This window comes from Lepidochelys olivacea (genome assembly GCF_965140295.1).
Source record: "Lepidochelys olivacea isolate rLepOli2 genome assembly, chromosome: 4".
NCBI classification, from domain to species: domain Eukaryota; kingdom Metazoa; phylum Chordata; order Testudines; family Cheloniidae; genus Lepidochelys; species Lepidochelys olivacea.
Window position 1 is genome coordinate 129734726 of NC_140414.1, and position 25466 is coordinate 129760191.

General features: G+C 41.1%; 1 protein-coding gene across 3 annotated transcripts in view; it reads right to left on the reverse strand.

The window, feature by feature from the left end:
• Positions 1-405: 405 nt before the first annotated feature.
• Positions 406-25466, reverse strand: part of RNF4 (ring finger protein 4) — a 38908-nt gene continuing 13847 nt past the window's right edge. For all 3 annotated transcript variants that reach the window (XM_084626976.1, XM_084626977.1, XM_084626978.1), the window contains 7 exons: positions 23519-23686; positions 22861-22981; positions 20082-20161; positions 18376-18385; positions 12378-12543; positions 2720-2768; positions 406-2073 (listed from right to left, as the gene is read on the reverse strand). In XM_084626976.1, the coding sequence (XP_084483102.1) occupies positions 1924-2073; positions 2720-2768; positions 12378-12543; positions 18376-18385; positions 20082-20161; positions 22861-22981; positions 23519-23578 (636 nt within the window). In that variant the 5' untranslated portion in view covers positions 23579-23686 and the 3' untranslated portion in view covers positions 406-1923. The remainder of the gene's footprint in view (positions 2074-2719; positions 2769-12377; positions 12544-18375; positions 18386-20081; positions 20162-22860; positions 22982-23518; positions 23687-25466) is intronic.

Consider the following 25466-nt stretch of genomic DNA (forward strand, 5'->3'; position numbering starts at 1 on the left):
GGGACATGCTACTCAACCACGACCCCAGACTTAATCCCTTACATTTATATGCTCTTATTGCCTTCCCTGTACATAGTAGTTTAGGTATGATGGCTCATATCTGAGAACCATTTACCTTAATTTATTTAGAAACTATTCGGAGGTTTTAATAGTCGAGTGTATGTGGTCCTAACTTACTAGACAGCGTCATGGTGGTCTGCTTTTTCTGCATGTGACAGATGCTTCCGAACAATCTGAAGAGAATAAAGCTCTTGCTCAGTTTGTCTTCCAAGACATGGAAGAAAAAAAAATCCCACAGGTTCTTCTATAAACAAGATACAGAAATTAATTGCACTGTCCTGAAAATATTTTAGGAAAGTCTTCCTTCAGCACTAGGTTTAAATAATTCAGTGTAAGTGAAAGCAATTACTGGCGATTATATCCTTTTAATATGTAGAGAGTATTGCCGGTGCATAGGTTACAGTACAGCAGGCTTTTCCATGTAAAAAACTCTGATTATATAAGGATCAGAGGAGCGCAAGTATTACATTTCTCCTGGGTCAGTAACATACAGGCCATATTCTGCACACTGAAGATTCTACAAAACATTGTGTAGTCTTGGCTAGACACCTCTTCAAAGTTTAATTGGCTAACTAGAGCAGGTTCTTTCATTTAAAACAATCCATTCTCCCAATGATGGAGTAATAAGATACTACTACTTATTATCTGTGTTAATTACATACCTCTTGAAATTCTCTTTTCGGAAGTTGGGGGGGGGGGAAGAAGGGGTAAAAAGAAAGTCTGAAAAATGTATTCTAACAGTCTTCAAAGTAGCTGGCAGTTTATTTTTTTTCATGTTTCACAGACTAACCTCCAGTTTTAAAGATGCCTTGGTAGATATTGTTATAATATTATATTGTGGAACGAAACATCGGCCCAAGTGTCAGGTATGTACAGAGATCATAGAAAACTGATGTTAACATCTTGCCTACATATAGAACTATTACAGTTAAATGCATCAACTCACCGAGGCACCATATCTCCTTGTAATTTTGTGCTGAAATAAAAATTCTATTTTATAGCATTCAGCACTGAACAGTATTAAAGCAAGAAATCATCTCACCACAGATTAGGAAACATTTCAATACTGCGATTCAAATCAAGTAATTCTTGGGCAGTTAAGGTACACCAGAAATGAAATATTTTCACATTCATATTATGAAAGTTGTAATTTGGCTATGTACTCTAAACCTCATGGAGCCCATAAATATAGGTCTGCATATTCAAGACTTCTAGTTACAGAACGGTTAGTTGCTGGCTAATGGCATATTAGTTCAATGCATTACCCTGGTATACAATTTAATATTGCATTCAGTTTTTGCCTATCACAAAACTCATTCTAGTTGGACTAACTGCACTTCAGGTAAGACTACATGCTTTAGCAGCAGGGTGCTCTCCAGTAACTTGCTGCCTGCCACCTACATCATGATAAAGATTCAAATGAAAGCATTTATTCATACTTGTAGGCAATGTAACTTCTTTATCTGGGCGGAAGGGGGCAGGTGAGGAGGAGCAAGTAAAAGCATTTAAGAAATAGAAAAAAAATATATATATATATATCCAGAACTCAATTTCAAGCACTTGAAAAGAAGCAAAGGGAAACAGAACATCAGCTGCTTCATTGGTGACACATACCGACCTGTGTTTGCAGACCTTCAAGAACTTTTAACACGAACAAGTGACAAAACAAGAAGCTATTTTGGACAGTATGACTGGACCATATGAAAGCTGTTTAGATATGCACAAGTTAATTCTCAAAAAATCCATTTTACTACAATTGGGTGGGCATACAACCTGTTGCTCCTTTAATCTTCAAGGCATCACAAATGCATGACATTTTCACCAAGATCCAGTTGAGGCTGTCCTGAGAAGAATTCAAAGTGCTTATATATAAATTGGATGGTACTGTTTGTGATTGAGTTTTTTCCTACAAGTTGGGCAAGAGTTAGCATTTCTAAGGGAGTCACGGAGGCACTGACTACAGAAGACATGGCCACATTTGGTTGACACGATAAGTCGTCCACTTTGTACAATCTGAAAGAGAAGAAACTATAAAGCTGAAGTCCATGGGAAAGAAACTCAGCTTTGCACAAGAGCAATATTGATTACATAACACAACCGTGTAAGAGCAAATCTTTGCAATCCATAATATTTCGGTGACTTTAGCGCTGTTTATTCAAGACTTAACATGGAAACATGTATTGTCATCAGCTGGCTCTCAAGAGCAAGCTTCCCTTAACAAATATACTGCCAGATATGATGTTTTTATGACATATGGCTCAACATATCAGATTTCAATACTTGCAAAATTTAGCAATTCAGAGTCTTAGTCACTAGGAGCAGTCAGTGAGGTACTGTTGTTTAGTAGCATGTTTGTCGCAACTTAAGAATGGAAAGGTCTACTAACGCAGGTAGTAAAGGAATATTAGAAATTGAAATACGCTACATCATCATAATTACATTAGTCTTCTATTAAGGAAACTGAATATCCTACAGAAGCTCCTGGAGAAGATGTTATCACCCTTATGCACTGACTTAAAAACTAAGATTTTCTCTAATGTGTACAATAGTTTGACTCTCCAAATACAACTAGCTAACAAGTATAGTGATTCTGTACCTCACATTTTAATTCTTCTTTCAGTGGAACAAAAAATATTGTAGACAAGGTGTAGATTCTTACCTCTGAGTATCCATCCATGCAAATTGGACAACTAACGGTACCTGAAGGCCTAAAAAACCCCCAAAACAATATGTTAGTTCCATTATGCACTGGAAACTTCAGACAATAATATCTGGTTATTTTGTGTCCTAGAGTTTGCCTCAGGCAAGAACCTCTCCTCTTCCTCACACTCAAGAAACTTCGCTTTAGGCCAACTTCTATTATACTGAATCAAAGGCTCACATGGGGTGTGCTCATATTAGGCTCTCAATTTGTTACATTAATGAGATTAGGCACTCCTACACCTCACAGGAGAAGGCCCTTATTTTCATTCATCCTCTTCATGTTTACCATTTCTTCTCCCTCATCCCCACTGTAACTGTCCTAATAACAAAGAAGTAACTTTTGAAAATAGTGGTAACTTACAGCACTGTACAGGATACACATAGCATATAGAAGGGTACGGCAGTCTCCAGAAGATTTTTGGAACAGAGTTCACAATTCTAAGAACTCTAAGTTCCTTGCAGAAGCATATTGTAAAAGGTTAACTGAATTACTCCAAGTTCTTTCACTGTAGAACAGCATGCAAACATTTCAACTCCAAATCCCTCTGCTGGCTGAGGCTCACCACATCATCTCACATACCAAGCAACAAAACCACATAAGCTATTATTAAATAAGAAATAAATAAGCAAAAAGAAGGGGGAGGGAGGGTGCTCATGAACTTCCTGAGTATGAATTGAGTTATCACGGAGAACACAATAAAGCCTGCTTGACATTTTTATTTATTTATTTTTTTAACATCTGTTGAGTTTCCACTGTAGATATTTTCACCAGTGGCTGTACTGCTGAAATTGATGGCAGGTTAGACTTTATCGTGACTAGTGATAACATGTTAGAGTACAGGCACATATTGGAGTGTAACACCACTTAGGGTGGATAAAAATTGATTAAAATTTTTTTAAAAAAATTTAAAACACTGGTGTATTTTTAAAAACAAACCTATTTAAAATAAATTTGAAATTAATACAACCTATGTTAAGGCCTAAACTTCTTAGAATCATTTATATTAAATGCAAAATTAATATTAAGCAGTACATTTCCTGCCAAGTTTTAAAGGAAGTTAACCACTGAACTGGTGGAAGCCACTGGCAAAACATCTGAAATTAGTGTTTGTTGAAGTGCTAAGCTCTTGACAGCACTTAGTCTCGCTGCACTTGCAGAAGAGGTTGTTTTTGTCATTTCAGTTTATTCAACTAGCTCACTTTAGTGACTAGTTCGTTCAAAGTTAAGAAACCAATCAGGGGTGGTAAAAGCAGGAAATCTTGTTTTCTTCTTCCAATCTTTGAATAAAAAGTAGGTGTGAGAGGAGGCGTCTACTAGTTCTAAAAAATCTTCCAGGAAATGGTGACCAGAAACAATCAATCAGTTCACTTCATCAACTACAGACACATACTTCCCCTTTGTTTAATATATCAGTTAAATTTTAAATGCAAAACAAGTCGATAAATATGTTGAATAAGCTTTTTTTTTTATGTAAGGTAATTTAATAAACATTTGAAATGCTGTTTTTGTGCATTCTGAATTGAGTTTAAATTTCCATCCAGAGATGGACACAAATCACAAGTTAAAAAGAAATCACCTAGTAAATAAGACATCATTCACCATTTTCTAACAATAAAAAAATATAAAAATAGAGAATCTGTATAGAAGTAGAGTTAAGCTATAATTACTTAAACAAACATGCATAGAGTATTTCCTCCGAGTAAGCAAAAGGAAACACCAAATTTAGTGTCAAGGCTATATTTCATTTCAAATAATAATTTAATGATTACCAACTAATGAGAAAAACAAGCATAAAGTAAAAGTGCAAAACACAATTACAATAGATTTAAAATGAAATCTTCCTATTTGCTGATATGAATCATGATTAAAATCAGTGATTTATATCAATTCATCCTGACCAGGACAAGTTATGTCACTAGTACCCAGCTTCATAGAAGGTTGATAGCTCTGGGGATGGCAGAACACAGAAGCATTTAGATGTGTGCTCTTCTTGTCCATTATATTTAGCAATTTCAGATCTACACTTAGCCCTCGTCTACACTACGAAAATTTAGGTCGAATTTAGCACAGTTAGATTGATTTAAACATGTACCCGCCCATACGACAAAGCCATTTCTGTCGACTTAAAGGGTTCTTAAAATCGATTTCTGTACTCCTCCCCAACGAGGGGAATTTACGCTGAAATAGACATCGCTGGGTCGAATTTGGGGTAGTGTGGATGCAATTCGACGGTATTGGCCTCCGGGAGCTATCCCAGAGTGCACCATTGTGACCGCTCTGGACAGTGCTTTCAACTCAGATGCACTGGCCAGGTACACAGGAAAAGTCCTGGGAACTTTTGAATTTCATTTCTTGTTTGGTCAGCGTGGCGAGCTCATCAGCAGAGGTGACCATGCAGTCCCAGAATCACGAGAGCTCCAGCATAGACCGAATGGGAGGTACTGGATCTGATCACTGTATGGGGAGAAGAATCCTTGCTATCAGAACTCCATTCCAAAAGATGAAATGCCAAAATATTTGAAAAAAGCCTCCAAGGGCATGATGGACAGAAACTATAGCAGGGACCTGCAGCAATGCCGCATGAAAATTAAGGAGCTCAGGCAAGCCTACCAAAACGGCAAATGGCCACTCCGGGTCAAAGCCCCAAACATGCCGCTTCTATGATGAGCTGCATGCAATTCTAGGGAATGCCCCTACCACTACCCCACCCCTGTCCGTGGACACCTACAGAGGGGGAGTCTCACACAACAGGGATGAAGATTTGGGGGATAAGGAAGATGAGGAGAACGCACAACAGGCAAGCAGAGAAACCGTTCTCCCCGACAGCCAGGAACTGTTTATCACCTTGGAGCCAATACACTCCCATGGTGGGCTCCCGGACCATGAAGCCAGAGAAGGCACCTCTGGTGAGTGTACCTTTGTAAATATAATACGTGGTTTAAAAGCAAGCGTGTTTAATTATTAATTTGCTCTGAAGACTTGGGATGCATTCATGGCCAGTACAGTACAGCTACTGGAAAAGTCTGTTAACGTGTCTGGGGATGGAGTGGGAATCCTCCAGGGACATTATTAAGGGGACATTCAGAGGTGGCCGTTCCTGCTGGGCTGTTTGCCTGTGGCTGAAAAGAAATCATCCCCGCTTTTAGCCACGTGGTTGGGGCGGGGCCTATTCACTCTGAGCTGTTTGCGTTTGGCTGGCGGTAGGAGGAGGGGTGAATGGATCATCCCAGAGAATTGGGGGAACGGGTTAGTTGGGTTTGTGCTGCACGTTAACCCGAAAACTGCAGCCACTCCTTTTAAATGGCCAACCCACCAGGTGCTTGGTATGGGAAAGGAGGGCGCTGCTATTTGAAACCATTCCCACATGTTATGAAGGTTGAAGAAGCCGAAAGACTGTGGCTTACCATGGCTGCCTACAAGCTGAATTCTGTTGCCCGGCCCTGTGTGTATGATCTCTCACACCAAACCGTCAGGCCCTCAATATAAGAGGAAAGATGCGACCTTGTACTGAAAGCACATGTGCTGTGTAATGTTAACAGCTTGGTTCACCGTGAAAGAGTCTACCCTTTGTTCTCTAAAAATGTGTCTCTTTAAATACTACTCTCCCTTTTTTTCCCCTCCTACAGCTGCAAATGTTTCAACGCTCCCCCTATCATCTCCGTCCCAGAGGCTAGCGCAGATCAGAATGTGAAAAAAAAACGCTCTCACAATGAAATGTTCTCTGATCTCATGCAGTCCTCCTGCACTGAAAGAGCTCAGCAGAATGCGTGGAGGCAAACAATGGCAGAGTCCAGGAAAGCAGAAAATGAACACGAGGACAGAAAGGACAAGCAAGATGAGAGGTTGCGGGAGCAAGAGTAGAGATGGCGGCAGCGTGACGACAGGAGGCAGGATGCAATGCTGAGGCTACTGGGGGATCAAACTGATATGCTCCAGCATCTGGTGGAGCTGCAGAAAAGGCATCAGGAGCACAGACCACCGCTACAGCCCATGTAACTGCCTGTCCTCCTTCCCAAGTTCCATAACCTCCTCACCCAGACGCCCAAGAACGTGTGTGTGTGTGTGTCCGGGCACCCAATCACTCCACCCAGAGGGCTGCAACAGAAGGCTGGCATTCAATAAGTTTTGAAGTGCAGTGTGGCTTTGTCCTTTCCTCCTCCTCTCATCCACCACCCCACCCAGCGCTTCCCTCCTCCCCCACCCCTCCCGGGCTACCTTGGCAGTTATCCCCCTATTTGTGTGATGAATTAATAAAGAATGCAGGATTTTGAAACAATGACTTTATTGCCTCTGCAAGCAGTGATCAAAGGGGGGAGGGCGGTTGGATTACAGGGAAGTAGAGTGAACCAAGGGGGCGGGTTTTCATCAAGGAGAAACAAACAGAATTGCAACACCGTAGCCTGGCCAGTCATGAAACTGGTTTTCAAAGCTTCTCTGATGTGCAGTGCGCCTTGCTGTGCCCTTCTAATCACCCTGGTGTCTGGCTGCATATAATCAGCGGCCTGGTGATTTGCCTCAACCTCCCACCCCGCCATAAACGTCTCCCCCTTACTCTCACAGATATTGTGAAAAGCACACAGCAAGCAGCAATAACAATGGGAATATTGGTTTTGCTGAGATCTGAGTCCGTAAACTGCACCAGAGCGCTTTTAAATGTCCAAACGCACATTCTACCGCCATTCTGCACTTGCTCAACCTAGAGTTGAACAGCTCCTGATTACTGTCCAGGCTGCCTGTGTATGGCTTCATGAGCCATGGCCTTAAGGGGTAGGCTGGGTCCCCAAGGATAACTATAGGCATTTCAACATCCCCCAACAGTAATTTTCTGGTCTGGGAAGTAAGTCCCTTCCTGCAGCTGTTCAAACAAATCAGAGTTCCTGAAGATGCGACCATCATGTCCCTTTCCTGGCCATCCCACGTTGATGTCGGTGAAACGTCCCTTGTGATCCACTGTGCTTGTAGCACTATTGAAAAGTACCCCTTGTGGTTTACGTACTGGCTGCCAAGGTGGTCCGGTCCCAAGATAGGAATATGCATTCCGTCTATCACTCCACCACAGTTAGGGAATCTCATTGCACCAAAGCCATCCACTATGACCTGCACATTTCCCAGAGTCACTATCCTTGATAGCAGCAGCTCAGTGATTGCGTTGGCTACTTGGATCACAACAGCCCCCACAGTAGATTTGCCCACTCCAAATTGATTTCCAACTGACCGGTAGCTGTCTGGCATTGCAAGCTTCCACAGGGCTATCGCCACTTGCTTGTGAACTGTGAGGGCTGCTCTCATCTTGGTATTCTTGCGCTTCAGGGCAGGGGAAAGCAAGTCACAAAGTTCCATGAAAGTGCCCTTATGCATGCAAAAGTTTCGCAGCCACTGGGAATCGTCCCAGACCTGCAACACTATATGATCCCACCAGTCTGTGCTTGTTTCCTGGGCCCAGAATCAGCATTCCATGGCATGAGCCTGCCCCATTGTCACCAGGATGTCCAAATTGCCGGGGATCGTACTTTGAGAGATGTCTGTGTCCATGTCCTCATCACTCTCGTCACCACGCTGCCGTCACCTCCTCACCTGCTTTTGCAGGTTCTGCACATACTGCAGGATAATGTATGAGGTGTTTACAATGCTCATAACTGCTGCGGTGATCTGAGCGGGCTCCAGGCCTGCCGTGGTATGGGCGTCTGCAGGAGAGCAGAGTTGCAGTGGAAGCGGTGGCTGACGACAGATGCCACGAGAATAGATATTTATAGAGAACGAAGAGAGGACCTCAGAGGCGGAATCATGAGAGCAGGAGAGCAGAGTTGCAGCGGAAGTAGTGGATGACGACGGTTAGCACCATGCACATTTCCCGAGGAAGAACACATGTACTTCGGAGCCCATGACAGACAACATGGAGAAATTCGCTATTGAGACAATAGCAGCAGAGCAGAGTTGCAGTGGAAGAGGTGGATGACGACGGTTAGCAATCCTACTGCACCGTCTGCTGAAAGCAGTATGGCGTCTGCATGGAAAAAAGGCGCAAAATGATTGCTTTCATGGAGGGAGGGGCGACTGACGACATGTACCCAAAACCACCCGTGACAATGTTTTTGCCCCATCAGGCACTGGCAGCTTAACCCAGAATTCCAATGGGCGGTGGAGACTGCGGGAACTGTGGGACAGCTATCCACAGTGCACCGTTCCATAAGTCGATGCTAGCCACGGTAGTGAGGATGCACTCCACCAACTTAATGCGCTTAGTGTGGACATACGCAATTGACTGTAGAAAGTCGATTTCTAAAAATCGACTTCTATAATATTGACCTTATTTTGTAGTGTAGACATACCCTTAGACACAAGATGGTCAGTTCTCAAGTAAGCCATATTATTGTCTTGCATAGGAGATTTTTAAAAAGTGATCCAAAATAAACTGGGAAAACAACTTAAAATAAAAGATGGACAATTTCTGATTAACACCAACATTCTGTCCTAGGAAAGGATTCCCCACTATGCTACTGACCCCTGTACATTGCTACAGCAGTTCACAGGGCTTTAAAAGTGCCATAACTGTCTTGGGATGGGAGGGAATTGTCCAGGCACAGGCACTACCTACAACAGCCACAGGCTGCCCTATTCAGCCTCCCAGCAAGTCCCAGAAAAGGGGCTATGGCAGGGGCAGAAAGAGGAATGGCCAGGATGGGGTGATGGAGTTCCCAGGGCAAAAGAAGTACGCTGCACCTTTTGTGAGTTCTTCTCATCACAATTCATCTTGCTTTATATATGGAAGTCCTCAGCCACCGAAGTGTATATGGCTATAAACTACTTGAGAGGTAGGTAGAATAGCGGATTTGTACATTAGCATTTAAACTCGACTCAAGACAAAGGTAGTTTCATGGTCTTATTCCATTAAACAATGCTCAAGCTATCTACTATCCCAAATAATGTAAACTCGTGCAGTTGTCTGGTGACCAACTGATTCCAGTAGTTGGGGGAGCCAGATTTGTAGGTCAGAAGTGATATTTTGGCATTTTTATAAGTTTGCCCAATGGTTACTTGCAGCCATTGTAGTTTCCCCCATGATTTAGTGAGCACTGAATTCACATCACACGCAAAGCTACATGCTGATCCTCAAAGTTTGAATCACTTCATTGGCAGTGTTCAGACATATCTAACACTATCATTCTCTTCAGCATTAATTTGAGGGGGCTGCCCAATCAGTTTCCTGCCTAAAAATTGTACCACTTCAGGAGCTCAGACCTGTTATGTCTTGCCTGATCTATTGCCTTCAAACAGAGTTTTTAGACCTCAAGATATTTTATGCCGCTTTTCAGCCCCTGACCTACAGCTTCCACCTGCTGATCTCTGTGCCAGAGAAGAAATGTTAAAAGCAGTAATATGCAGATTTATATAGGTGAGGGGAAAGAAAAATGTGTAATACAGAATTAAAGACTGCACTATCCTACCTGGCAGGTTTAGTGAAGGGTGCTCTCAGAGAAAAAAGTTGAAATGTTTTCCCAAAAAAGTAGTTTTCAAAGTCAGAGCACTAATAAGGGATCCCTAAAAAGAGAGGTCACATGGAGATGGCTAGCTAGCTCACTTATAAAAAAAACAAATATTAAATGCATCTCTATAGGTTTTAAATCTAAAACTATCAGGGGAAGACAAGAGAGGGCTGCTTAATCTTGAAGTCATCAGCACCCTCATTCTCCTCTCATCCCCTTCTTTTGGGAATCAGTGGGCATTAGTTCTTGAAGGGCCCAAAAATTAAAAAGCTCTGCAGGATGAAGGATCCTTTTTGCATTTGTGGACATTGAAAGAAAGATTTATTTTCAAATAATATGGAAAGCCTGTGATACTGTAATTATATTTCTATGATACACTGAAGTTTTTATTATAATCTTGGCATATTCTAATCAAAGAAAGGAGGAAAATGAGAACAGCTAAAGTGTATTTTATTAATTATTGCACATTAGCTTAATTCAGCAATTCAAATTGGGATTCTGATGGTAGACAGATGACTAGATTCAGTCTCAGGGCTGTAATGACATTAAATGATTCTAGTGATAAACTCTATGTGTACCCTTTAAGCACATATTCCTTGTTTTACCCCAAGGTAAATGTATATGAATTATGCTTGTACCTGGGTATTTAAAGAACTAGCTGAAGCAATCTCATGGAGGATGGGTGAGGTCCCAGAAGGTGGGGGAGGGAGGGAAGAAAAAAATATATAAATTCTAAGATAGATACTATAAGAGGACCTGCAGAGTTATAGCCCAGTCAGCCTAACCTCGATATCTGGAAAGATACTGGAACAAATTAAACAATCAATTTATAAACACCCGACGGATAACAGGGTTATAAGAATTAGCCAGCATGGATTTGTCAAGAACAAATCATACCAAACCAACCTATTTTCCTTCTTTGGCAGGTCTAGTGGATATGAGGAAGCAGTTTAAGTGATACATCTTGAGTTTAGTAAGGCTTTTGATACAGTCCCAACATGACATTCTCATAATCAAACTAGAGAAATGTGACCTAGATGAAATTATGGTGGGTGCATAACTGGTTGAAAGACCATACTCAGAGTAGTTATCTATGGTTTGCTTTTAGCAATGTCAGACTAGGTGTGTGTATCTACTGGGGTTCTGGAGGGGTCAGTCCCGAGTTCAGTACTATTCAATATTTTCATTAATGACTTGGATAATGGAGTAGAGAGTATACTTATAACATTGCGGATGATGCCAAGCTGGGAGGGGTTGCAAACGCTTGGGAGAATAGGATTAGCAGGAAAAGTGACCATGACAAATTGGACAATTAGTCTGAAATCAACATAATGAAATTCAATAAAGATAAGTAACAAATACAACAATTAAGAAGGAAAAATCAAATGCACAGCTACAAAATGGAGAATAACTGGCTACACAGTAGTACTACAGAAAAGATCTGGGGGTTATAGTGGATTACAAATTGAATGAGCCAACAATGTGATGCAGTTGAAAAAAGGCTAATATTTTGGGTTGTATTAACAGAACTGTTCTATGTAAGACATGGGAGGCAACTGTCCCACTCTACTTAGCACAGCTGAGGCCTAAAATGGGAGTACTGTATCTAGTTTTGGCTGCCACACTTGACAAAGATGAGCAGAAATTGGAAAGAGTTCAGAGGAGAGCTGTAAAAGGCATAAAAGGTTTAGAAGAAAAATCGTGGTGGGTATTTTTACTTCCCGTAGGACATCAGTGAAAATAGTTACCTACCTCACTGTGGTCCTTGAGCTTTGTATGAAAGAACAATGCTGTAAGTTACAATTTGTGGCTTTTGATTAGCATTTCCTCTTGCCACTTCTCTAAATTGTGTCTTCAGTTGACTTGTAATCCAAAAAAATAAGCCAGGTATCATTGTCTCCATATTTAAATATATTATTCCATTTTTCCCCTATTTCAATAGCAGCTTTAATATTCCCATTCTCTCATAAATGAGAAGATATGAAACTTTAGAATAGGTTAACAGTGTCAAAAAGGAGACTAAGCCACATACAGGATGCCACCACACTACTCTTTTTCAGTATGACAAGTTTTTTGATTTTTTTACATATTACATTTTATGTCCACAGGAAGTTGCATAGGGTACATACCTTGAACTTGCAGTTTCATCCTCCAGTGTTTCTAAATCTCCAGACACCTTGTTTGTTACGTATACATCATTATCTCTTGATTCATCTTCATCATCACTACTTAATACACAGCTGTCAGATTGCCGTTGGCTTCTTAACCCTAGATTTCTCCGTTGACGTTGATTCTCTACAATTTAATTTTGTTAAATTAGGTGTATTTCCAGGATTTATAACATTATTTCTCCAATGCATTAAATATGCACTGTTATAGGACTATTTAAATGGACAAATCTGTATTTAGTTTAACTATTTAAAAACAAGTTTACTTGTGAAACTTAATACTTCCAGCTACCCCAAAAAATACAGAATTGTATACTAAAACAGAATTTAGTCTGCTAATTTGCTCTTATTCCCAGAAGAACAGATATGGATCTTAGGCCTTTTCTACATGGGTAGATTTACCTTCACAATTATGCTATCACTGTAGTTATATTAATGTATTATGCAGCTAAATTTCCCCATATAGACAAGTCCTTAGATTTGGCATCCTGTCACACATCTGAGAAGGAGGCTGCATTAAGCAGTTATTGTAAATAAATTAAAGTCTTCTTGGGGAAGAGGCAGGGGCTAACTTTACAACTAGCACAGCAAAAGTAAGGGATAAGCAATAAGAGAGCTTGGATAGCAGCATGCAGGTGGCTTTTTTAAAAACAGCATAACAAATTAGGAGTGGATGATAACCTTGCGGATTATATAAACTGCCTAAATCCAGGCTATTGGCTCCAATATTAAGTTGCAGCTCTTAAGGATTATCCATATGCACCACAGAGCCTTATTCATGTTACAGGGTTTTTAAGATATATTACAGATTTTGCTGGTAGCACTGTTACCTAATGCTTTCCTTTATAGATCTTATTTTCAGTTGTTTATATTGCCAAACTAATCATTTGGGCTGAATTTTCCCATTCCATGCGTCTGATTCTGGACGAATATTTTAGAAAATTTCAGCAAAACAGTTTGACTATTTCTGAAAACAGGTTAGGGAACACAACCTTGAAGATTAAAAAAAACTGTACACAGCTTCACTGAGAAACTCTATTGCCTTCATGCTTTGGAGTAGAGTATTGACATTTCACTGTGGGAGGGCGTGTGTGTGCGCGCGCGCGCGTTTGGTCACTGGTGTCACCAGTTTGGCTTTTGCCAGCTCAATGAAAAATACACCCAAGTTTGTCCAATTTATAAATTTCTGAAAAAAAGTCTGTTTTCATGACTAAGGCTATGAGTTTGTCACGAATTCCATGACCTCCGTGACTTCTGCAGCGGCAGGTGCAGCTGGCCCAGGGACCACCTGAGCAGCTCAGGCAGCCCCTGGGCCAGCCACACCAGCTGCTACTGGGGCAGTCTCAGGCCACCATGCCCTCCACCCCTAGCAGCAGCAGGAGTTCGGATGTGTGAGGGGGCTCAGGAGTGGGGGTTGGGGCATGGGAAGGGGTGAGGGCTCTGGGCAGCACTTACCTTGGACGGCTCCCCGGAAGTGGCGACATGTCGCTCCCTCAGCTCCTAGCTCCGCACGCTGCCTCCACCCACAGGCACCGCCCCCGTGGTTCCCGGCCAATGGGAGCTGCAGAGCCGACACTTGGGGAAGGGGCAGTGCGCAGAGCTGAGGGAGGGACATGCTGCTGCTTCTGGGGAGCTGTGAGGAGCCACGTAGGGAGTCTGCAAGCCCCATCAATCCCCATAAACTCCAAGCAGGGGGTCCTGCCCACTCCCCAATAAACACCCGCAGCACTCCCTGGGTCCCCCCACCCCGAGCACCCATACAACACCCTAGACCACCCCTCTTCCCCCAATATTTATTCAGGAGTATATAGTACAAGTCATGGACAGGTCACGGGCCATGAATTTTTGTTTACTGCCCATGACCTCTCCATGACTTTTACTAAAGATACCCGTGACTAAAAATAACCTTCTTCATGACCACACAGCTCCAATGTGCTGACTGAACTTCCCATAAGCCATCGGCAGTTATCTCAAATTGCAGAATTCTGTACTGTGGATCTAAAGGGTCCTATCCTGTTAATGATGCAGTTAGGGACCATAATGGTCCCCAAAAAATGGAATTTTCTTGTTTGCCTTTTTTAAAATGTAGAAAATGACATAAAAACACATCAAAAGAATGACAATGTTACAAAGTCAAGTGCTCAATAGTTCGGAAATGCCAGAATAAAGGTATAACCTTAATTCTGTCCCCTTCTGTACTCACATTATGATACAGTCTTTATTATGATTCCATGCTTTTTCCATAGGATGTCTGCCTCAATCAGTGCACAGGAAAGACTGTGCTCACTGAATAAGCAGCTATTCAATATTTATTTTTACATGCATCATAACATCTTATTTATGACACCCCCTTTATATCTTGCCCTACATACAAAATGCTAAGTTTCATCATGGTCTTTTTCCATGACGCTCATCACAGTAGTATTGGTGTATGTCTCAAATGTTAATGAATTTGTCTTCACCAAATCCTGGTGAGATAAGATGGTATTATTGGCCTTATTTACCAGGAACTAAGGCAAACAGAAATTAAAGTCAAGAGCATCCACTAATTTTGGATAAGAACAGCCATACTGGGTCAGACAAAAGGTCCATCTAGCCCAGTACCCTGTCTTCCGACAGTGGCCAATGCCAGGGTCCCCAGAGAGAATGAAAAGAACAGGTATTCAAGTGATCCTTCCCCTGTTGCCCATTCTCAGCTTCTGGCAAACAGAGGCTAGGGAAATTATCCCTGCCAATCCTGGCTAATAGCCATTGATGGATCTATCCTCCAAGAATGTATCTAGTTCTTTTTTGAACCCTGTTACAGTCTTGGCTTTAACAATGTCCTCTGGAAAGGAGTTCCACAGGTTGACTGTGTGTTGTGTGAAAAAAATACTTCCTTTTGTTTGTTTTAAACCTGCTGCCTATTAATTTCATGTGGTAACCCCTAGTTCTTGTGTTAGGAGAAGGAGTAAATAACACTTCCTTATTTACTTTCTCTATACCAGTCATATTTTTATAGATCTCTATCATATCCCCCCTTAGTCGTCTCTTTTCCAAGTAGAAAAGTCCCAGTCTTATTAATCTCTCCTTCATATGACAGCAGTTCCATTCCCCTAATAATTTTTGTTGCTCTTTTCTGAACCTTTTCCAATTTATCTTTTTTGAGATGGGGCGACCACATTGGCACGGAGTATTCAAGATGTGGGCGTACTATGGATTTATATAGAGGCAATATGATACTTTGTCTTATTATCTATCCCTTTCTTAATGATTCCCAACATTCCGTTCAGTTTTTTGAATGCCACTGCACATTGAGTGGATGTTTTCAGAGAACTATCCACAATGACTCCAAGATCTCTTTCTTGAGTGGTAACAGCTAATTTAGACCCCATCATTTTATATGTATAGTTGGGATTATGTTTTCCAATGTGCACTACTTTGCATTTATCAACATTGAATTTCATCTGTCATTTGGTTGCCCAGTCACCCAGTTCTGAGAGATTCTTTTGTAGCTCTTTGCAGTCTGCCCGGGACTTAACTATCTTGAGTAGTTTTGTATCATGTGCAAATTTTGCCACCTCACTGTTTACCCCTTTTTCCAAATCATTTAGGAATATGTTGAAAAGGACTGGGCCCAGTACAAACCCCTGAGGGACACCACTATTTACCTCTCTCCAGTCTGAAAACTGACCATTTATTCCTACCCTTTGTTTCTTATCTTTTAACCAGTTACCAATCCATGAAAGGACCTTCCCTCTTATCCCATGACTGCTTACTTTGCTTCAGAGCCTTGGAAAGGCTTTCTGAAAATCCAACTACACTATATCCACTGGATCCCCCTTGTCCACCTTGTTGACCCCCTCAAAGAATTCTAGTAGATTGGTGAGGCATGATTTCCCTTTACAAAAACCATGTTGACTCTTCGCCAACAAATTATGTTCATCTAACAATACTGTTCTTTACTATAGTTTCAACCAGTTTGCCTGGTACTGAAGTCAGGTTTACCATCCTGTAATTGCCAGGATCACCTCTAGAGCTCTTTTTAAAAATTGGCATCACATTAGCTATTCTCCAGTCATTTGGTACAGAAGCTGATTTAAATGACATGCTACAGACTATAGTTAGGAGTCCTGCAATTTCACATTTGAGTTCCTTCAGAACCCTATGGTGAATACCATCTGGTCCTAGTGACTTATTACTGTTTAATTGATCAATTTGTTCTAAAACTTTCTCTAATGACATCTCAATCTGGGATAGGTCCTCAGATTTGTCACCTAAAAAGAATGGCTCAGGTTTGGGAATCTCCCTCACCTCCTCAACTGTGAAGACCAAAGCAAAGAATTCATTTAGTTTCTCCACAATGGCCCTATCATCCTTGAGTGATCCTTTAGCATGTCGATCGTCAAGTGGCCCCACTGGCTGTTTAGCAGGCTTCCTGTTCTTATGTACTTAAAATTTTTTTTGAGATTACTTTTTGAGTCTTTGGTTAGCTATTCTTCTAACTGTTTTTTGGCCTTCCTAATTATATTTTTACACTTCATTTGCCAAAGTTTACATGCCTTTCTATTTTCCTCACTAGCTCTTAAATTCCACTTTTTAAAAGGATGTCTTTTTGCCTCTCACTGCTTCTCTTACTTTGTTGATTAGCAATGGTGGCTCTTTTTTGGTTCTCTTACTATGTTTTTTAATTTGGGGCATACATTTAAGTGGAGCCTCTATTATGGTGTCTTTAAAAAGTTTCCATGCAGCTTGCAGGGATATTACTTTTGATGCTGTACCTTTTAATTTCTGTTTCACTAATCTCATTGGTAGGATGCCCAACTTGAGACCCAAGGACCTGATTTTTCACACTATTCAGCATTTTATAGCACTGGGTATATTCAGAATAGAGGTTCCACTGACTTCAGTTGCAGCTGAGAGTGTTCAGCACATCCAGGAGTCAGGCCTCAACTATCACAGGTTGGGCACTTAGAAAATGAGCACACTATTAATGGCCACCTTTGTAAAATTTGGTTTAAGTAAATTCCACAGAATCAGATAAAGGTGGAATAGAATCAAATACTCCAGGGCAGCATTCAGTGCCATAGATCACGAGATTATCCTCTCTCCCTGGAGTCTTCTGCCTCATTCACTACATACATTTCAATTTCTGAAAGGCAAGAGGCAAAGGTCCAACAGACAACAGCATAATTTACCACTTAACCTTGATTCATTCCTGTGCATCATCATTCAGTGCACTGAATGAGACAGAGGTTCTGTGGAAAATGTATAATCTGATCAGGTAACTGAAAACTATCATACCTATGAACAAGGGGAGTGAAGAAAGATTGCACGGACAACTGTACTTTTGGCATTTCCTGACTTTGCAAACTTAATGTTCTTTTAAGTTTTGTGTCTGTAATATATGGAGTATTGAAATGAGCATTTCTCTATAAAGACTTTAGTAGAAAGCCGTAGTAGTGTCCCACCACATGTACATATGCCAGGGGACTGTGAAGTCCAATTGGAGGGAGCATTTGAGATTTTGGCCAAGTTATTGCAGACCAACGAATTATTATATCTTCAAGTTTATTCTATTTTCCCAAACTATATCCACTACCATGTGTGGTAAAAGTGTTGAGAATTGTATCAAGGGACAATAACAACATTGGGATTATTTCGTGAGATAAGTGCTGATACAGCACATTAAATCTTCAGGCTTTGTATTAAACTAGTAGTATAAACCCTGGGAGTGTTTCCTTAGCATGAGTACGTTGATTACCAGTAATTAAAAACAATACATTTGATTTGGTTTCACTGACTAGTTTAGTTTGACAATATAAGCAATATATGCCTGAAGACAAACAAGTGAGACAATTTTAAAGGGAGGCTGGTGGAAAGCGTATTCTAGGTAGCAAGGTGTGCACATACCATACAGCATTACAAAATGGTCACAATTCTGTTATCAGTTGGGAATACATGAAACATGACTACTCACCTTCAACAATCTTGTATTAACAAGAGGGAGAGAAGAGAATAAAAAAAACACAATTAGACTTTGTTGTGCACATATATGCATTATAGACAAACATCTCAAAAGACCATAGCTATGTTCATTCTTATTTGTTTGTAGCTGTATAAGCAGAGCCAGGAGGCATGAGGTAGAGCAATAATCATGTGAATTGCTGGAAACATGTCACCAGCTCTGGAAGTCAAGCTAATGGTGTTGGCCATGCACCCTCATGGAAGATAACGTAAAATCTTGTTGTGACTTAACAGTTCATCACCCGTACTACGGTAACAGATGCAAGCCATCAGTACTGTAGTTTGTTTTAAGTTGCAATTCTCAGTCAATATTAGGATTGAAAGCTCAACAAATTTAGAAGCCCTTCAAAAAGGGATTAATTTTCCTCAGACAACTTGTGTGGGATTTTCAGAACTACTTCATTGACCTCACTTTACCACTTACATCAACAGGAGCAGAAATAGGCCAATGCTGAGTACTTTTGAAAATCCCACCCTTGTATCTCGTTCATCCGATAGCATTTTTTTCCTGTGCAGTTTGACTGCATCTACAGTGTACTATAACAAGTTTCTCAGTTTTCCATTAAACCTGAGTGCTGTATCATGAAACATGGTTTCTGTGCAATTGATATTGAATTTTGGGCTTTAAGACTTTTGTTGTAGTAAACTCTTTTTCCATATCTATATAGGTGAGCTTTTGTCTGTCGCATCATACTACAAAAAATATGGTCAATTTAAAAAAAAACAACAAAAAAAAACCCCACATAAAGTTCAGCTCATTAGTCCATATTCTGACACCTCAAAAATGGCATATTTTCAAAAGTGATGAGCACCTAGTCAATGCATGTTCACAAGGCAGGACACTTAGGAAGGTGTCAAACTAAGGACCAATGAGCTGAACTTTAGGAATCCATTTTAAAGTTTTGGTCTACCATCTCTTTTCATTATGTCCCCAATTCTTGTCAGACTGACATTCAATATATCCATTTTGTTTGATGCACATATCTTGAAACAATGATAGTAGAAAATCCATTTCAATAAAATATTATTCAACATCTTAAACCCACAATCTTCCACATTTCTTTACTTCAAGCAGGTTACCAATATGCCCTTTCAGAAAGTCCTGACTATCCTCCACAAGTGCCTGACACAGTAGCGAAGCAAGTTTCCTCAAAGCGTTCGATTTAAAGTAACACTGACAGTACTCCATTATCGTTTAGGAACATGCACTGAGGGCGGTCATCATGTACACTATTCAGAACTGTGTGTTCAAGAACAAGAAATGGGCAGTTTTCAGTTATTTAGAACTTTTATTTTTTAATAAAAAGCCTGATATGTTATCATTTAAACACAGATGAAATTTGTGCTTAAAGAGGGACATTACTGACTCTAGTTTGCATTTTTATATGACATTTCACGAAGATACTTTTCAAGGAGTGCACTGGTATAATCCCTGTAAGATGTTCTAGTGTCCAAGGCTGTGGGAGATGCATTATACAAATAATGGCTGCTGGGTTTACCTACACCATCAATGCATTACCTTTATCAGACCATTTTGATAACATAGTCTGGGATATCTAATTGTGGCTTTAGTTGCCTTCCAAGTTCTAACCTCTAAGAAGCACAGCATTAACCTAATTTGACCAGAGTATTTCGGTAAGTGCACCGACAGTTACTTACCACAACAGAATCATTGTGAGTTAGATCAACTACTACAGGTTCAGAAGATTCACATGTGAGATCTACTACTTCTTCACCAGCTTAAAAATACAATGATAAGAGTCAAGATCATGCATGTAGAGCTGTATAGCACCTGCCACTCCACAACAAGAGTCAGGCATGAACCGACAGAATGCTACCATTTACTAAATGCTGATAGTTTGTGTTCCCTCCCCACCCTTCTCCTTTAAGACAGACATTGAACACTTCTCTCAGGCTCTCGACCCTCATTAAAATGCTTGGAGAGTTAATACTACTTTTGCGTGTCTTGATTTGCAGCAACAGAGAAACTGCAGCGGTTGTTCTCCCCCGCCCCCCACGCCGTGCACACACTTCATTTTCTTAAACTTTTTTTGTGTGATAACTTGTGTGAGGCAAGTATCAATAAAACTGGATGTATTACTTTAATACTGTGAAGAGAGGAACACTGTTTCTACAGAAATTTATTTGGTAATACCCAGGAATTTCCCCATCATCATGCTTTAAATGTTCTGACTTCAGGTATTCCCTTTTATGAAGGCCTGCATGAACCTTCAAATGCACTGTCAAATAAGAGAAGGTGCAATTCTATCACTTTCTAGACACTGCTGCTTACTTTGCCTCAAAAGATCTAACAACGAATCTCTTCCCCCAACATCTCGATTGTCCAGTGGCACTACTGGGTGTTTAGCAGGATTCCTGCTTCTGATGTACTTAAACCTTTTTTTGCTATTACTTTTTGAGTCCTTGGCTAGCTGTTCCTCAAATTCTTTTTTGGCCTTCCTAATTATATTTTTACACTTCATTTGCCAGAGTTTATGCTCCTTTCTATTTTCCTCACTAGATTTTAACTTCCACTTTTTAAAGGATGCCTTTTTGCCTCTCACGGCTTCTCTTACTTTGGTGTTTAGCTGTAGTGGCTCTTTTTTGGTTCTCTTATGCTTTTTTATTTTTGGGTATACATTTAAGTTGAGCCTCTATTATGGTGTCTAAAAAGTTTCCACACAGCTTGCGGAGATTTCACTTCTGGCGCTGTACCTTTTAATTTCTGTTTAACTAACCTCCTCATTTTTATGTAGTTTCCTTTTTTTAAATTAAATGTGACAGTGTTGGGCTGCTGTGGTGTTTTTCCTGCCACAGGGATGTTAAATTATATTATGGTCAATAATACCAAGCGGTCCAGCAGTATTCACCTCTTCGACCAGATCCTGTGCTCTACTTAGGACTAAATCAAGAATTGCCTCTCCTCTTGTGGGTTCCAGGACCAGCTGCTCCAAAAAGCAATCATTTAAGGTGTCAAGAAACTTTCTCTCTGCATCCTGTCCTGTGGTGACATGCACTCAATCAATGCAGGGATAGTTGAAATCCCCCATTATTATTGAGTTTTTTATCTTAATAGCCTCTCTAATCTCCCTGAGCATTTCATAGTCACTATCATGATCCTGGTCAGTTGGCCAGTAATATGTCCCTACTGCTATATTCTTATTATTAGAGCATGGAATTACTATCCATAGAGATTCTATGGTACAGTTTGGTTCATTTAAGATTTGTACTTCATTTGATTCTACACTTTCACATGAAGTGCCACTCCCCCACCAGCACGACTTGTTCTGTCCTTCCGATATATTTTGTACCCCTGGTATTACTGTGTCCCAGTGATTATCCTCATGCCACCAAATTTCTGTGATGCCTATTATATCAATATCCTCATTTAATATGAGGCACTCTAGTTTACCCATCTTATTATTTAGACTTCTAGGATTGGTACATAAGCACTTTAAAAACTTGTCACCTTTTAGCTGTCTGCCATTACATGATGTAATTGAATGGGACTTTTTTTTATTTGACTGTTTCTCATTGACCTACTTGTATTTTATCATTTTCCATCCTTTCCTCCTTACTAGAACATAGAGAATCTCCATTAATAGATCCTCCCCTTAGGGATGTCTCTGTCTGAACCATGTGCTCTTCCGCACATGTTGGTTTTCCGCCAACCCTTAGTTTAAAAACTGCTCTATGACCTTTAGAATTTTAAGTGCCAGCAATCTGGTTCCATTTTGGTTTAGGTGGAGCCCATCTTTCCTGTATAGGCTCCCCCTTTCCCAAAAGTGTCCCCAGTTCCTAATAAGTCTAAACCCCTCCTCCCTACACCATTGTCTCATCTATGCATTGAGAGCCTGCAATTCTGCGTAACTGGCCCTGTGCATGGAACTGGAAGCATCTCAGAGCATGTTACCAAGGAGGCCCTAGACTTCAATCTCTTACCTAGCAGCCTAAATTTGGCCACCAGGACCTCTCTTTGCTATCCTTCCCTATGTCGTGGGTACATTCAGAAGGCTAAGAAAAAGCCTCTACATTTCTAACGCTGTTGTGCTACTTTTTTGAGAAACAAGTTGTCTGAAGGCCTCTATCTTGAAGAGTCCGAGCCTGAATAATAGTAGACCAAATTTCTACCCATCCTCTAAACTGTTTAGGATTAGGAAGTTCGATGGACACCAATATTCTGTACTGGCTATCCTTCAATGAGCATTTCTCCCCCTGCCCCCCTTTAAGAATTGGATTTGGAAGCTTTACTTTGATAAAAGTACATCTGAACAGTGGGAGGCAGGAGCCTGGGGGGGTGGGGAGACAGGGGGGACTGCAGGCAGAAGAGGTGGGGAGGGACCACCCCCAAACCCATAATCTGCCTCTGCATGTGAACTGGGCTCCCAACACTCCAGAAGCAAAAAATTTTTTTTTAAATGGAAAAAATAAGGCTTACCGCTTTCTTCAAGTTCTATTGGCTCTGCTTCTGAAGCCATTTCTGTCGCTGAAGCTACCAGTCTGTTTCGTTTCTGAGTTTGCCTAGAATTGATGGCTCCTCCACGACGTTTTCTTTGAGTCTAAGAGAAAAAAGAATATTTGTTTGTTTTTTAAAAGCTAGTATTAATGCAGACCTGATCTTGATAGAATGTTTTTAATTGCTGCTAACTGCATACATGGTTTTGTACAGATTCATTCCAATATCTGAATTGGAAATGCCAAAGTAAAGGCATCACCACAATGCTTCTTACCAGTTGGGCCAGGCAGGAAAGGTGCTTTCTGTGATCACTGGTGATCAAGAGGGCTATTTCATGATTACATCAACTGTTAGATTCAAACTGACTTCTTCAGTTAGTTTGGACAAAAACAGGACTATTCCCCAACATTAAGGGTGTTTATTTATTTGAGTAATACTAACAATAGCTAGAGATATTAAATTTAATCAGGATAGAATATGGGATTACATTGCATCTTAATTTACTTTTATTACAATCTGTTTTCTTCAGGTTGTTCAGACCACACATTATGTTTTGAAATGGCACAAGTGGCTACAAGTCTAAAAATGATAAAGAACTAGATAATCAGTTATGCATTTACTTCATTAAGAAAATACTTACTGTGCTCATGCTGTTTCTTGAATATAAAATACAGAAAAAAGTAAGAGGCACAAATACCATAAAATAAACTGCAAGGAGGCTACAATTTTCAACGCTTTATATTTCTTTAGGAAGTATATAACTAAAAGTCCAGATTTTTCAGTATCTTAGAATGTTGCTCTTCCAAACCTATAAAGAAAAGGAGAGAGAAGATTACCTACCTGTAATTCTTGCTCTCCTAAGTACAGCCATCTCTACGGATTCCCATTTTTGAGTCAACGCTTCTTGCATGAGACCAGTCAGGAACTCCCATAGTTGAAGATTTGAGCCTCTGAGGCATCCAAAGGTATGTCTCAAAAACTTGCTATGCTCTCCTACTCCCAACACCTACAATCCAATGTCAGTTTATTATTGTATTGGGAAAGTACCTAAAAGCCCAAATGAGGTTTCCTTTGAAACAAGAAGTGGTAATTCTAAGGCCTGGTCTACAGTATGCGGTTATTTCGGAATTAGCTGAGTTACTTTGAAATAAAACTGATTCCGTCCACACGACCAAACCAGTTTTTTCGATTTAAAGGGCTCTTTAATCCGATTTTTGTACTCCACCTCAGCAAGTGGAGTAGCGCTAAAATTGAGATTGCAGTTCCGGGTTACAGGTACTATGGACACAATTCGACGTTATCAGCCTCTGGGAGCTATCCCAGAATGCTCCCTTGTGACCACTCTGGACAACACTCAACTCCAATGCACTAGCTATGTAGACAGTAAAAGCCCCGGGGACTTTTGAATTTCCTCTTTGGTCACCATCAGCACAGTCCACCATCACAGGCAATTGCAGAGTCCACCATCACAAGAGACCATGCAGTCCCGGATTCGCAGATGAGCTCCAGCATGGTCTGAACAGGAGGTACTGGATCTCATCACATGCTGGGGAGACGAATCTGTTATGGCAGAACTACGTTCCAAAAAAAAGAAATGCAAATACGTACGCTAAAGACTCCAGGGCCATGACAGAAAGAGGCTACTCCAGGGACACACAGCAGTGTTGTACAAAAATCAAGACGCTCAGGCAAGCGTACCAAAAAGCCAAGGAGGCGAACGGGTGCTCTGGGTCACAGCCCCATACATGCTGCTTCTACCGTCAGCTGCATGCAATTATGGGGGGTGACGCCACCACTACCCCATCACTGTCCGTGGACACCTGCAAGAGGGAAGTAGCACGGAGCGAGGAGGATGAATTTTTGGAGGACTAAGAGGAGGACGACGGTGCACAGGCAGCAAGTGGGGAATCAGTTTTTCCCTCGAGCCAGGAACTATTCTTAACGCTGGAGCCAATAGCCTCCCCCCACTCCCAAGGCATGCTCCCGGACCATGACCCTGGAGAAGGCACTTCTGGTGAGTGAGAGCTTGATCGGAACCATGCGGTGGGGGGAAACCCAGCTGCACCGGGCTGTTCGCATTTAGGTTAAAGGGCTTGTCCCTGCTCAGAGCCTCATCGGAGCCCCGCAGTAGGTGAGTGTGTGGGGGAGAGGGTGTTGTGTGAAGCGATCATCCTAAAGAGACCACAGGCCCTCCTTTTATATGGCAAACCCACCAGGCATTGCTTGCTATGGGAAAGGGGGACCGGCAGTTTGAAAGCATTGAAATCAATGCAAAAGAAGCAGAATCCTGCATGCCCCTAGGGCTTGCCCGGCCGCATGTGGCAGCTTACTCACACCAAAGTGGCAGGCACTTCAGTAGAAGAGGCAAAATGTGACCTTGTACAGAAAGAACATGTGCTGTGTACAATGAATTGCCTGTTTCATTGAGAAACAGTGTCCCCTTTGCTCTCTAAAAATGTATCTTTTAAAATACTACCCTCCCTTTTTCTCCTCCTGCAGCAGGTGCAAATGTTTCAATTTGGTCCCTATCTACTCCATCCCAGAGGTTGGCCGGCCTAGATTAGAAGGCGGAAAAAAACAACTCGGGA